The sequence below is a fragment of the Erigeron canadensis genome, chromosome 4 (assembly GCF_010389155.1).
Source record: "Erigeron canadensis isolate Cc75 chromosome 4, C_canadensis_v1, whole genome shotgun sequence".
Lineage (NCBI taxonomy): Eukaryota > Viridiplantae > Streptophyta > Magnoliopsida > Asterales > Asteraceae > Erigeron > Erigeron canadensis.
In genome coordinates, this window is record NC_057764.1 from 25,010,448 (window position 1) to 25,025,600 (window position 15,153).

The window sequence follows — 15,153 nt, forward strand, 5'->3', positions numbered from 1 at the left end:
TATCGTCAATGGCGGCTAAGGATTCATCAACATCAATAACATCCGGCCCTCTGTCGGAACTAATTAAGGAGATCCAGTGTATACCTAAAGAGGAGGGTTATCATAATTAAATTTTTTTATTTTGGTTCGTTTTTTGTTTTAGTGTTGTGACATCCCAAACTTTTTAATTAACGGTTAACTTGAATCGTTAAGTCAACACTGTGTGTCCGTTAAGTCTTTGGGAGATTTAATGCTTAGAAGTGTTTAATGTGCTATATGCCTAAGGCTTTAATGCCTTAGTGATTGATGTACTAATGTGTTTAAAGTGTATTTATGTGCCTTTAGAGGTGCTTGAAGTGTTTAACGAGTTGTAACTATTCCCTATAGGTGTTTTGAGCTAAATATGAGTCGTTTAGAAGCTTAGGGACTAGTTTTGACATAGGGTTAAACTAAAAAACGGGATTAGGGTGTAGGAGATGGTCATTAGCCTCTAACTACTGATATTATCATCTTCTCTTTGAACCCTAACCACCCTCTTGTGCCACAATCAATTCCTTGTTCAATTCCATCGATTTCGGGTCGATTCGGAGAGATCTAGGGCTTATATTTCGATCTTCTAATCATCTTCAAGGTATAGATTGCAATCATTACTGATTTTTGATCATTTCCATCTATTCAATTTGTTCATACCTGGTCTTGATCGATTATATGCTTTTCGTTGCTAGAATCGTTGATTTCGGGTTACCCGGTAACCGTTATTGCAATCTATTGGTGTGTTGGAGATTCCGGAAGGTATAATCTTGTTGTTACTGATATTTTTATGATATAATGGAGTCATTATGGGTGTCATATCAGATCTGGACCATAGGGTGTGTTAATCTATTGAAAATCGTCCGTTTTGTCGATTCAGTAACCTAAAACGTTTGTTATTGTGATGTAAATCAAGTAGGAGTTAATCAATGATTTCATTGCATCATTAGGCCTTAAAAGAGTCTTCTTTTTGGTGTAAAACCCGTTTTTGAGAAAAATGACAGAAAGAGACTAACTACCTGGGGTAATAGTCTAGAAATAGACAAAAGATGAGAATAGACAAAAAGAGATTAACTACCTGAGGTAATAGTCTAGAAATAGACAAAAGTTCAAAATAGACAAAAAGAGACTAACTACCTGGGATAATAGTCTCGAAGTAGACAAAAAGAGACAACTTACTAGGGGTAATAGTCAAAAAGGGACTATTATCTGGAGTGATGGTAATTACAGGGTATGTGACACCTATTTAGACTGTAGGTCAGTTTAGTCTCGTTATACTCATAAATCGGTCCTATGTTGATTATAGGTAGTCGAGAATACTTGCAAAGCTCGGTAACTTACGTTATCATTTGTTGTACGCTTCTACGAGGTAAGATACACTATTTTGACACGCTGAGGGTTCTACAAAAGCATGGTTTTCGTATTATAACTTCCTTAACGGTATTGTGTTACTTATAAGTATTCGGGAGTACACGGGAGGTTATATGGGCTATGCAAATGACCAATGAGGCCTGAAATGCAGTCCCAACGATATGAAATGTGCATGTTTGTATGGCTTGCTCATCTAGTTCACTAGACTCTTTAAGTTGCCATGTCACGTGCACGTTTAAGGGCCCAAACGTAAAGATGTATAAATGTGATGATTGTTTAGGTTGTGTAAACACCTAAACTATATGTGATGTGAAATCGAGCTCGTAAATTTAACGTGAAAGTGTTAAGCTTAACCCGTACTTGCCCTAGCCCGGTTAAGTGCGTTGATGTGGTTGCTCGGGTGGCTCCTTGCAACGAGGTATAACGTGAAGAGTAATACGGGAGGTCTTACCAGCCCCATTGTCATTGTACATACGGATTACTCCTGGAATTGGCTTGCCATTCCTTAACGACATTGATGGACAGCCGTAAGGTGTGTTCATCTAGTCGGGTGTGACTTCAGTTACACTTAAATGATGTTATGATGTGTTATGTGATGATGTTAAAGATGTTTAGGCACAATTAGGGTGACCTATTTTGTATGAAAGATGATGAATGAGATGATATGTGATGATATGTAATGATATGTATTCTAATGTCGCAAAACGATCTTTATAACGTTTTAATTGGACAAATGCTTTCTAAACATTGTGTATTCTTACTTAGCTAATTCGTTAGCTAACACTTGTTTCTTGAAAATGTGTTGTCCCCTCAGGTTTAGCAAGCTAAAGGTCGTTGATGAAATAAGGAGAGGCATGGGTAGATAGCAAGTGATGATAACATTAGTTTACCCATAGTTGCTACTCCATCTAGACTTTGATTTATGTTTTTGCAGTTTTCAGATTTGGAATGTTTGATGATTGGTTGCTTTATGTTGGGAAATCAATGGGTTTCCATTAGACTTATTCAATGATGTGATGAGTAACACCTTTTGAAAGAATAAACCAAACTGAATTTTTTTGGATTGGACTTTTAAACGTTTTTCCGCTTTCTTTGACACCGTTAGGTGAAAATTTTTAGAAATCCATATTTTTAAATGTTGGGTGTTACAAGTGTGGTTGAGGTGGGTCTTTTTCTTGTCTTCCTTTTGGTTCGATTTTTGAATCTGGTGTGATGGAGGTGCTTGTTTTGGGTCGTGGTGGTGGTAGGGAGTTAGGTGGTTCTCGGTTGAGGTAGCCGGTGGAGTGTGTGGTGGTAAACTTGGTGGTTGGTTGTAGTGGTTATTTTTTTAGGATGAGATTTGGGGTTTGGTTGTTGTGATATATATATATATATATATATATAGATTTTAGCCTATGTGGATGGTTAACCGGTGCCACATAAGCCATCTAATGTTTTTCATCCACTTTAATATATTTAGCCATTTTCCACCCATAGAATAAAGAAAATCGTTAGTTCGTGCACATTATAACTTTTCGGTCATAATTTATTGCATTCTGTAGCACTAAACCCTAAATTTAAAGACAAGAAATAAAAACGCACATCACCATACTATAATAAGAAAAGATAAACTAATTCAAACCCATAACCTACCTCCACTCTACGAACTATAAGCCATAGCCTATAACTTTATACTAGACCGTTTCAAAGTTTGATGCGGTTAGTTTATAAAGTTGTTAATACTTCAACCACAATAAGGCCGGCTTCTTATTGTGCTTTAATACTAGCAAGTTCATAAGCTAGCATCATCAAACACTCTTTCGGGTCCCATATAAAATTTCGAACACCTAAGGTCAAGTCATGTCTAAGGTTTAAGTCTAGGCACTCTCTAAATGAGGGAATACCTAAATCCCTTAAACCTCGGCTCTGATACCAACTTGAAACGACACGACCCGATTTAAAAGAATTAAGATTTTTTTTTTTTTAAAGTACCCCAATGCGCCGCAGTGGGAGATTGCATTCCCCACTGCGCCGAAGTGGGAACAAAACACTAAACATTTTCGAGGATCCTCACTACGACGCAGTGGGAGGATTAGTCCCCATTGCGCCGCAGTGGGCACCCAGATCAGAAAACCATACTTCATTTTAACACTTGATCAAACCTACAACTTTCTAACTTCAAAACCAAACTTCATAATCAACATTTCTGAGTTACAAACAAGTACTTGACACATTTTAAAACATAATTACAACATCCGTTTGATCTACATTCATGAACACAATCAAATAGGTCATTTACCCATATTGACACTTTTTAAGTCAAAATACAAGTTTTTGTCATTCCAAATGACCCATATATGTTCACCTTTACTGAAATATATACCAAGAACAAATTACCAAAATTCCAAGTGTATCAAGAGCCATAAAGAGGTGGGATAACTAGGTATCTACAACTTCCCAATTCTTGATGGCAATACCTTCAAACTTTCAAAAGCAACTTTCACTACTTCAAGCTCTAAACAACAACCATAGTTCCTTCTTCCGGAACCGCCTATAAAAAAGATGAAACAACTAAAATATAAGCAAAGGATTAGTGAATATACTTGCATACATTTATGAACATAAAGGAGGGCAACGCACAAAGGACTATTACATGTCACCTATGACACCGTCGTGTCATACCTACATGCTCACCTTTGCACTTTAACACTATATATGGATCCATATAAGCTAAACAACAAAATCAATATCACATATCAGGATTCTTAGGTCCCAGAGGTTATTAGGCCTCATACACAAGGAGTTCTTAGGCCCCGCTAATTACATATCGGGATTCTTAGGTCCCAGAGGTTCGTAGGCCTCACTAATCACGATGCCCCACATGGGCTTTAACGCCAAATCGATTTCCATACATGAAGTCCATCATCATATGGAAATTGATCCAACGTATACACGAAGGTATGCAAATATACTCACCTCCTCCGCAACTCGAACAAAACTCGATAATATGTTAATGCACAAATACAAGCTTCAACCTATAATCATATCATAATATGTATAAGCTTACATTCACAATCTTAACTAACTCAACTTAGTTATCCTCATCATTTACTAGCCTTTCTACATCCAAATCCATCCTATTTGTCATTGAGTTGCTTTCACTTTCAATAATTTCACTAGGTAGTTCAATCTACCACTTTCATCATCATTTCATCAACTAATAAAATCAACTTTTCTCACAAATCAACATTATCAAGTTAACATATATGTTTCTTAATCAAACTTATCATACAACTCAATGACAAAGTAGGTTATATAAGAATTTGGGGAAAATTATGCATAATTCAATTTCTAGCAAAAACCCCAAATTTTGGGTTACTCCAAGAACCCTAATTTCAATAGAAAAGATAAAAACTAGGTTAGGGAATCAATACCTCAAAATTCAAAGAACTAATTCAAGACTTTAGGTTAAAATATCTTCTTCCCCCTTTTTCTCTTTGATTTTCGGCCACCACCACTAACATCACAACCCTAACTTTTCAATTTTGCTTATTGAAGATTATTATTGTTGTTTCTATTCTTGAATTAAAATGAATTATACTTTGATTTGATAGAAACAAGAAGAAGAAGAAGAAGAAGCAGACGACTTGAGAAGCTTGGAAAATGATAGTGGAATGGTGAATAAGGGAGGGAAGGATGGCTGGCACATCCTCAAGATGCCACGCCCCCTTCTTAAAATTAATGGGTATTTTACCCGCTATCCACTAAAGTTATAACTAAATTAACCCCATATCCAAAAATAAAATACTATGAAATTGTTTTAATGTTAAAACTATAAAAAGGGGTTAATTTCTTTACCTTAAAAAAAAAAAACTTTGGGGTGTTACATTTTAGAATATGCATGAGATTTGATTTGATAGTGTTTTTATTTTTTTAATTAAATTAATTTCAAATAAATGAGACAGGTTTAGGAGTAAATAAAGGTTTAGTGAGATTCGGGATTGGGTTAGGAATTGTCTTAAAGACGTTTGATAATTAGTTTTTTAACTTACATAGATATAGATATATAAAACCTAATTCTATAAATCAAATTAACATTGAAATTTCTTCAAACGTCTACTGGCATTATCATTATAAAAAGTTACATATTACATTATTCTATTTCATGTGGCAATGTGGCATATACTCTGTAAGAACTATAAAATTTTTCAAAAATGAAGAATATACAAAAACTTAAGGTAGTTATCTTTTTCTCAGCCTATCTCCAATGTTAAGGACGTCCTTAGGTGTCCTTGAGCTGACACATCAAATCCTTACAAATTCTTATAAATCCTAAAAATCCTATAATTTATCTTCAACCATACAAACATCTTTATATATCCTTTAACTCCACTAAAAACAAAAAAAATATAAGTAAGGGCACCTAAGGGCATGCATCAAGCCATCAAAAAATCTTTAGTTTTGAACAAACTTCAACCGCAAAGAATATCCAAGAGCACCTAAAAGTACCTAAAGACGTTCAAAAACATCCTCATTGGAGATATTCTCATTTCATTGTTCATTCAAAACAATTATCAGACAATCACTTTCATTTATAATCGTGTTCATTCAACTTGTTTAAGTCATTCAGTAATTTAGATTCATCACATTTTTTTATATAAATAGGCTCTTACTTTTATTAGTTGACATTTCGTAACTTTATTTTCGTTAAATAAATTTATCCCAACATTGAAAACAGGACATTATAACTTTGTTCGTGTTCATTAAAAAATTGGTCCATTAGGATTTCCATTAGGGCCCAAACAATCTTTTTTCCAATTCATATGTGCAGGGCCCACGCCGTTCAGGCCTCTTTCACGTGCTTCGAACTGACAGAAACAACACAATGCCAACTGAAATTTCCAGCACCACAAATCTTCTTTTTCACAATAAAACTCTATAATCTTATTATTTTCTTCCATTCAACCAATTTTTAAACAGTTTTTGTAAGCGGTTTAATAGTTAGGAAGATGTTTAATGGTTAGGAAGATACTATAATGTATTACATTATATTTTTAGAAAATAATTAAAATATCTCAAGTAGCTATAATATAGTACCGATTTCGGTCGTGAAATTGGTTCCTCTTTTCTATACCCAGAAACCAATAAAAATGGGTACCGGTTTGACGCTCACTTGAAATCCTTTAGCTTTCTAAGTTTTTATTACCGGTACCAAGAAAAAATCTAGAGTTTAGGAATTATATTCATCCCTAGACCAATTTAGTGTGATGAATTTGTGAAACACATTGCTAGGACCAAATAAAAAATTATATTTATTTTCCGTGTGTTTCATTTTTTTTGCAAACAAGAGAAATGGGTTACAATCATATTCTCAGATAGCCAATGTTAGATGACTCTTTGCCTATGACGAGTGAAAGGAAAGACACAGATTAGGTTTTTTTCCCCCTTTTTCTTTGGGAGGGTATTATAGCTTAGAAATGCATAAAAGGTCAAATAGAAGCAGCCCAAAAAAGGATGATTTGGTTAAAATGTTATATGATCATATCACATGTAGCATAGTATAATCAACAAAGATGGTGTAAGTATTTAAAAATGTTTTTTGGCATACAGTAACGTATTGAAAAAAATATAAAATAAAAAATTATCCATCTTAATCTTGTATAAGAGATGAGAGAAGATATAAATAGTCTTATTTCAATATAATGAAAAGATGAATAAACTTTTGAACTTTGTTTCCGATCAACGGATTTTCAACAGATTCCTTTTTTTTTTTGTATAAGAAAACTAAAAATAACATGAAGTAGTGATACGAGTATAAAAAAGCAACAAATAAAAGCTTTAACAAACAAAAGCTTTCCTCGGTAATCAGTATTCCTCTCAAACCACTCAAAGTCACATTACTCACAAATATCAATGTTATTACACCACCCACCTGACTGGCCTGCTGCTAAAATGCGCATCTTACAATATCCCCCTAATTAAATTAAACAAACTAAAAAAACCCCACAATAAATAACAAAAAAAGAAAGAAAATAAAAAAAACGTAAAACATTTAACTTCAAATCATAACGTAAGACATTAACACACTCACTAACGCTATGTAAACTAACGGAGCTTTGACGGCGTTAACATCGTTACTAGCATCACTATTCTGTGAATCAGCAGTCGGCTCTTCAGCCGGAGCCGGTCCACTTGCCGGCGACTCCATCGGGGGCGCCGGCGGTGAAAGGAACGGCGAAGGCGCCGGTGCTGCTGGCTCCGGCGCCAACATCTCTGGAGCCGGCGCCGGGGCGCTTTCTGGCGACATATCCGGCGCTGGCGAAGGTGCTTTACCGAACAACTCAGTCGGTAAAAGTAGATTATCCACAGTAAAAACACATAACGGTGTTGAGTCTAGTACCGTACTTGCTAGTCTTGAAGATCCAACACCCGAAACCAAAGTTACTGAATCACCGGCTGTAGATACACTTAGATCATATTTACCACCTGCATTGGTTGCAAGAGTACTTATCGGTTTTTTGGTTGTTTTTAACGAGCCTTTTGGCGTGTATGAGCCGAGCGCGTGGTACTCTAAAAGCGCCACGAGCTCGGCACTGGTTAGTGTACTTAGATCTGGTGTCCCGGCCGCCTTAAATGCCTCATCTGATGGTGCAAATATTGTTAGTCCATTTCCTGCTGCTTTTTGGAAAACCTTTAATACTCCGGTGTCTGTTATTAGCTTCACAAATGTTTTGCATCCTGCTTTCTCCAACAAACCTATATATATAATAATAAAATATATTATACGTTGATAAAACATGATAACTATATATGCGAGTATAATGCAAGTTATTATTAAGCGAAAATGATCTAACTATAATTCATTGAAAATATACAATGATACTCAACATTTTTTGAGTTTTCACAAAATACCCAAACAAATCACAAACAATAGCTTGCAAATCTCAAACCATTTGAAAAAAAAATGCATGCCATGGTTTATGATTTGTTGAGTGTTTTGTGAAAACTCGAAAAAAGTTGGATGTCATCCTATATTGTTTTATTTTATTTTTTGATTTTTGGGATTAATTTAGCTTACTTTTTGATTTACTAAACCTAGGAAGAAAAAATCATACATAGATTAAAATAACTACTATGATAATAAATCTATAATATATGTAAAAAGTCTTTTTTTTTATTTTGAAAGGGTAATTGACATGAAAAAGAATAAATAAGGTAAGAAACAGACCAGTAATATTAACATCAGCTGAAGGAGCTGGAGCAGTTAAAATCCCAGGGGCAATAATAGGAGAACTAATTTCCAAAACAGAAATATTATACGGAATCTGTTTAACAGATTTCGTATAAGAAGAGTCGAGTTTGGATCCAGAAACAGCGGATCCAAACCCGACTTTACCGCCTTTCAAATCAGTAATATTAACAAACCCAACATTTCCAGGTGCATTCCCAGTGGTTTGATATAAAGTGGTAGATAAAGTAGTCCCATCTGAAATAGCATGAAGTTTTTTATTATCATAATAATCTAGTAAAATATGTAAACTTAATACAGCTTTTATAACAGATAGTGGGTGTTTATCAGCAAGTGATGACATAATGCCATTATTTAAGACCAAAACAGTAATGGTTTCATGGCTGTTGATGTCGTCATCAAGTTTTGTTTGTGTGAGGTAATTGTTAAACTGGCTGTATTCTGGGAATGGGGATAATATTGCTGTGATGTTGTGGGCTTTGGTGAATGTGAGGATTGTAGTTGTGATAATGAAAAAAGTGGACAGCGTGATGGTGGTCACGGTGGTCATTTTGGTGTAGTGGAAATTGAGAGTGTGAGAGTTGAAACTGAGATTGTGTGTGTGTGTAAGAATGGGGTTATGAGAGTTAAATTAATAGTGAGTTAAAAGTTAACTATGGTTAAATTAAATGTTGACTAGCTAGGGTTAGAGTTGATTGTTATGGGCTGTGGGGACTAGGGACTGGAAAGTGAGCTGGATATCAAAATGAAAGTTGTTTCGGTCAAAAAGACAAGAGTCCTCAAGGTTAAATTGAATTACAGTGGTACTGTGTTTGTTGATATTTAATAATGTGAAACGTTTTTACCATTTGTACATATCTGTTATGTCTTGCTTTGTACAAACTACAAAACATATATCTTGAACGTTTAAGTTGTGTAGTATATTTCATAGTGAAAACTGAAAACTGCTTAACATGTGTAAATGGTGCTATGTTTTTCATGGTAAAAATGTATGGTACAATTACAAATTTACTTACACATTTTCTTTCGACAAATTATCATGCCACTACATCATAATCTTCGACCACTATAACTACAAGTGTTAATTTTTCTAGTTTTTAGTCAAATTTAGTTTTGAGATCATTAGTGATTAAAGTGGGTAAAAATTCAAAAGAATTTTCATGTTTAATTATTTCATGCTTAATTCTTTTGAATCATAAATCAAGACTAGTGTGATTGTGATTAAAGTTCAAAAAAACAACACCAAATACGTTATCTTACTTTAATAAAGAATTGCTTACGTTATTGTGGTATTTTAAGTATCTTAGTTGTTATGTATTTTGAGACCGAGTAACATAATTGTACCTTTGGAAGCTTCATAACTACCAAACTCCATGTGGGATTTCTTATGTACACATTGTTTTTAGGTAGGATGCATTATTATAAGCATTCAACTTTACTATCAATGTATGAAATTAAAATGGATATTAAGAGAGACTCTGAGACAGGTTTGAACAAATCTACATATGTCCATCAACTCCCTTTATAGTCAAGCATATCATTTAATTAATGTTGTTACATTTATGTTATAGCTTGTGAAATTAACAAATAACTGGAAACATGGAATGCCAATGATGACAAGTGTTCGACTGGTTAGATACACTTTCAAGTTTTATCCTAGGTTTTAAGTTCTAACTCTAGGGATGACAAGTTTTAGATTTTTTCTCCGAATACTTGTAATGGCCCATAGTAAACGTCTTGTTGTCTAGGATACGTACAAGACTTCACCATTATACGGTGTGTTTTTCTGATGTCATGTCCTAACTGAATGTTCGGGGGAAAAATTTTTTGAAACATGGATTGGAAACACTACACTAATAATGGTACACTTCCTATCACTTTTCAATCTTCAAACATCTAAAGGCTGTTTTATTGTTGATCGAATCAAGCAAAATGGTTTAGAATATTATTGCTTTTGTTTTCCTGGAAGCACCTTCCAATTGGCTACTGGAGTTGCTGACCTAAATCGAGACTAAGCACGATACAACTGACTAACAATATGCGGTTGGGTGATTATTTGGAGAACAAGAAATGTGTGAAAATACTTCAATCACAAGGCCATCTCTATGGATGATAATGCTGACGAAATATAGTGTGAGCTACTTGTGGCTTATGGGTCAAAAATAAAGGCAAATTCACTGAATGATCATGGGATACTTGGAAATCATTCTAACTATTGTAATGTTAGGCCTGTGCTTATAGGTTGGGAGTCCTCAGGACTTCTTGCCTGTTATGTCAGCATCACATTACTCAAGACTCTTTTTAGGACTCTCACTGTTTATAAGGACAGCTTCTTCATAATTTTTTCGCCTCATTATCAATTCTTTTATAATTTTCAATTACTTAAACATAAAGTTAAATAACTATTTTTTTGATATAAAAAACATATTTAGATTAATAAAATTTAAAAAATAAAAAATAGAAATAATTATTTTAGGGACTAACTTGATAACATTTAAAACTCAAGAATTATATCATAAATATAGTATACTATAGGGGTAGAAATGAAAATTGCTTATTATCTATATCTATATCTATACTTCATATATAAACAAATTACCCATCTTCAAATTAAACACTCTACCTTTAAATTCTCTATTTTACCCTTTTAATTTACACTACTACGAAACACTTTAATCCTGAAATATCAAAAATACCTTTAAGAAAACCTTACGCCCAATTTGTCTCTCTTCCCTTCTTCTGAAGTTGCTTACATATTATACCAAAAAGCACACCCATACATGCGCTCCCCCCCCCCCCCCCCGAACAACAAAAGACACACAGACATTCCCTTATAACCACTTCCCTCTAAACCCCCAAAACCGTTGTCGTCTCCGCCGTTTAAAACACACATAGCCATAGGTACGGTGATTTGGTAATCGCGCGGGTACCACTAATTAACCAACTTTTATTTCTATACCCCGTCGCATCGTGCAGGTACAAAACTAGTATAATATATGTATATATGTGCTTATCTTCTTCCTCCTTTTACCTGCAAATTAACACCCACCCATTACAACTACATACAACACATTTATTAACATATATACACCATAAATATATATATGTTTACAAATCATAAAAAAAAAAAGAAAAGAAAACAAACGAAATTATTTTCGTGGCCCACCTTTCCTCTGTCCTCCAACTTCTTGGTGAAGAACTTTTGCTCGAACGCCGGACGCGGGACGCTTACTGCCAATGACGTCCAACTTCTTCACGTCAGAGGACGCTCCTCCAAGACTCCTTATAAGCACCGGCCTTATAGTAGCAATTAGCTCTATAGTTTTATTCCCTCAAACTGGATTGATGTAATCTTTCACCTATTGCTAATAATTAATAAAATGTTTTTGTTGATCTTTAAAATAAAACATTTTATCTAACATTCATAATTAATATATACATACATACAGGCCGGTTATATTAATAAACTATATTGTCAAACAGTGGCGGCTTAAGGTTTTTTGAGGCCTCAAACGGTATCAATTTTTGAGGCCTAGTTCATTACCATATAAATTAAAGTAAAAGAGAAAAGCAAAAAAAAAAAAAAGTAACTCGATTTTTATTATAAACTACTAGTAATAAAAAAGATATGGATGTTGACACCAAAACCAATAAGGGCGTTAATATAATGCAAATTATATACCGTAGTTAGTCTAAAATCCAAACATTAAGTCAAATATACAAAATATTGAGGCCTCGAAAATTTGGGGGCGTAAAACGACCGCCTAGTTCCATAGTACTATTAAGCCACAACAATGGACAGAATTTGTGCTATCAAAGGTTTTGGAGCTCCATTAACAACAATGAGCTGTCTACGTCTTATCTTTTTCATATCCTGTTTCTGTTATGATGGGGTACGCTGTTATTGTTGTTATTCCTTTATTTGCTCTATAAATGATAAAAAAACACGAGATAGAAATTAAGTAATAATTAGAATTAAAAGATGGAAGAAGTCTCCTTAACTTTTGTGCACACACATAGTTCAACTTAAGTAAGCATGTATTTTTGATATATTTCTCCGACCATCTCAAAATATTTATCTAGTGATGATCAAATAGAAGATATGTTATGAAGATGTAAAGATAACGGTAAAAATTTTGATCACTGATAGGTCAATGGTGTACTCGATCAACTCCATCCCCATGAGAAAAAAATCCACCACAATTGAAAACATTTGATGACTAGATACTTCGGTTGGTGGTCGTTAAAGTAACATTTAGAATATATTTTGCGTTTTATATCCTGGTAAACTACTAAACTATAGGCTCTAGCTTGTTGTCATCACACATTGCTGTCGACCACAGGTTTACGACCCTCTTTATATCACTAGAAAAGTTAGTAGATTACCAATGAGTTTTTATGAATATGATCTAGATATTACCTTTTCGTATTATTATTATTATTATTATTATTATTATTATTATTATTATTATTATTATTATTATTATTATATATCTTTACTTATTTACAAAACATTTTAAATTTTTTTTATGGTATGTCTTAAAAATTTAAGCATATTTATTTATTTATTTATTTCAAAAAAAGTCCCTTTCAGCATATTTATGATTATCAAAATCCCTCTCCACACACTACAACACTAAATTACCATATTTACCCTTACAACAAATTGTTACTCCTAAAACGAAATTTCGCCACAACGCGCGAGTATTATGCTCGTATATAATTATATAGATTGTGAGGATTTTTTAGTAAAATTTTAAAGCAAAGTTTTTTATTACAATGCCTAACCTCCAAGCCTAGGGGAGGGAGATTTACAATAAGCTTACAACCAAAAGTCGAAAGTACCCTCATGTGCAAGGGGGTTAACGGAGACTCACAAACGGACGTTAGGATGAGGGGTATGTTATGACACGAAAAATCACCATTGGGGTATGTAATGATACAAAAAAATAAGAGGGGCAAAACTTAATAATATGACATACCCTAGGGGTATGTAATGAAATTTTTTCTAACATAAACTTGTAAAGTTTTACTTACCTATTATTAACGTATTAAGAACCGACAAATAGTTTAGTCCAAATCCAAAATGGGATTCGTATGTTTGAAAATGAATATGGTAATATGGTGACTTGTCATTCCATGCTTAATGATGGCTATAAATGGGGGGTGCCATAATATTGAGCACTTCATTTGGCCCAAAGGGTCCAGTAGTCCTGTGGGGATTGTCTAATGGGAGATCACAAAATAAATGTATTGAAAACAAATATGATTCCTTGCAAAAGTAATATTTTCATGATGCATTATAATTATGGTAACTATAAAGTTATATGTTACTTTAAACTTGATGGCCATTAGTACACTAAAAAAAGATGAGATATGATATTTATCAGCGGTAACCATCATGCTGAGCTCGGGTTAGCGGGTTGAGGATCTCCAACTTTAAAACCGTCTTCAAAATGAACCCAAATTAAAATGAAACCTACTGATACACTTAACAAATGGATCAAACAAATTGATGGGTTGGTTGAGTAGATTCCAACTTCCAAGTCAAATAAGTTAATCAGTTAGCTGTGTTACTTTTGTGTCAAACATGTTAAGAAAACCCTAGTCATTTCTCGATAATCTAATCTAACCTATATAGTGTGTATTCATTACGAGTAGTTTCATTTGAATAAAAAAAAATATAAGTTTCATTTGATTGGCAGATTTTTAAGGTTATATTATATTTTACATAAAAAGTCTTTCTATGAACGTTTAGCTTGGGTATACCCAAGTTCAAGTCTGAGGAGACATGGTTTAACCCTATTGATAGTCGTGCATTCGGGCGGATTAGTAAGGGGTTTTTCCCCCAGCCCATCGGGTATTTGAAATAGGCATTTCTACTTCGAGGGAGCTCTCTAACACGGACCCGGTTAAGACAACGTATGTTAGACCTCCCGTTGTCGAATCGCGACACGAAATTCTCAAGCGAAATTCACCTTTCAAAAGAAATTATATTTTTCATATTTCAAAAATGTTATCGGGTTCACATGTCATCTTGTCGGCCCAAAGTCCCATCCGAAAGAAAGGAGAAAAAAAAACGGATTAACACGTTCGCAAGTTTGGAGTTTTCAAGCAACTATTTTTAATATTATACTTAAAATTTCAATATTGATTTTAAGTACTTTCTCAAAATGTCACTCCTATCTATTTTATTTTTACCTAAAATAACTATAATAATACTTATCTCTATCCTTAAATCTCAACCAATCATTTTTTCTTTCTCTTCCATAAATTATTTTATTCTTCTAGTTCATTCAAAATCTTTTATCGCAAAAACCGTACATCAATAAATTATAAAAATTATACGGGTGGTCTTAAAAATTTCATACTTTTTCATTAGAGTGTTCATTCGATATACTTTCGACAAAATTTTAAATCCGAGAGCGGAGTCCGTCAGGTAGATCACCCCATCAACACCACCACCACCGCCGCCGACGTCATTACATCACCACCCCGCCATCACCTCCATCACCGCTACAACGCGTGGATACTGTTCTCGTTTG

At 34.0% G+C, this 15,153-nt stretch overlaps 1 protein-coding gene across 1 annotated transcript; it reads right to left on the minus strand.

The window, feature by feature from the left end:
* Positions 1 to 7,196: 7,196 nt before the first annotated feature.
* On the minus strand, positions 7,197 to 9,207 carry LOC122597875 (fasciclin-like arabinogalactan protein 10). Its single transcript, XM_043770456.1, has 2 exons — positions 8,588 to 9,207; positions 7,197 to 8,115 (listed from the first exon to the last, which is right to left on the minus strand). The coding sequence occupies exons 1-2, from the start codon at positions 9,156 to 9,158 to the stop codon at positions 7,418 to 7,420; spliced, it is 1,269 nt and encodes a 422-aa protein (XP_043626391.1). The 5' UTR covers positions 9,159 to 9,207; the 3' UTR covers positions 7,197 to 7,417.
* Between the last annotated feature and the right edge of the window lie 5,946 nt (positions 9,208 to 15,153).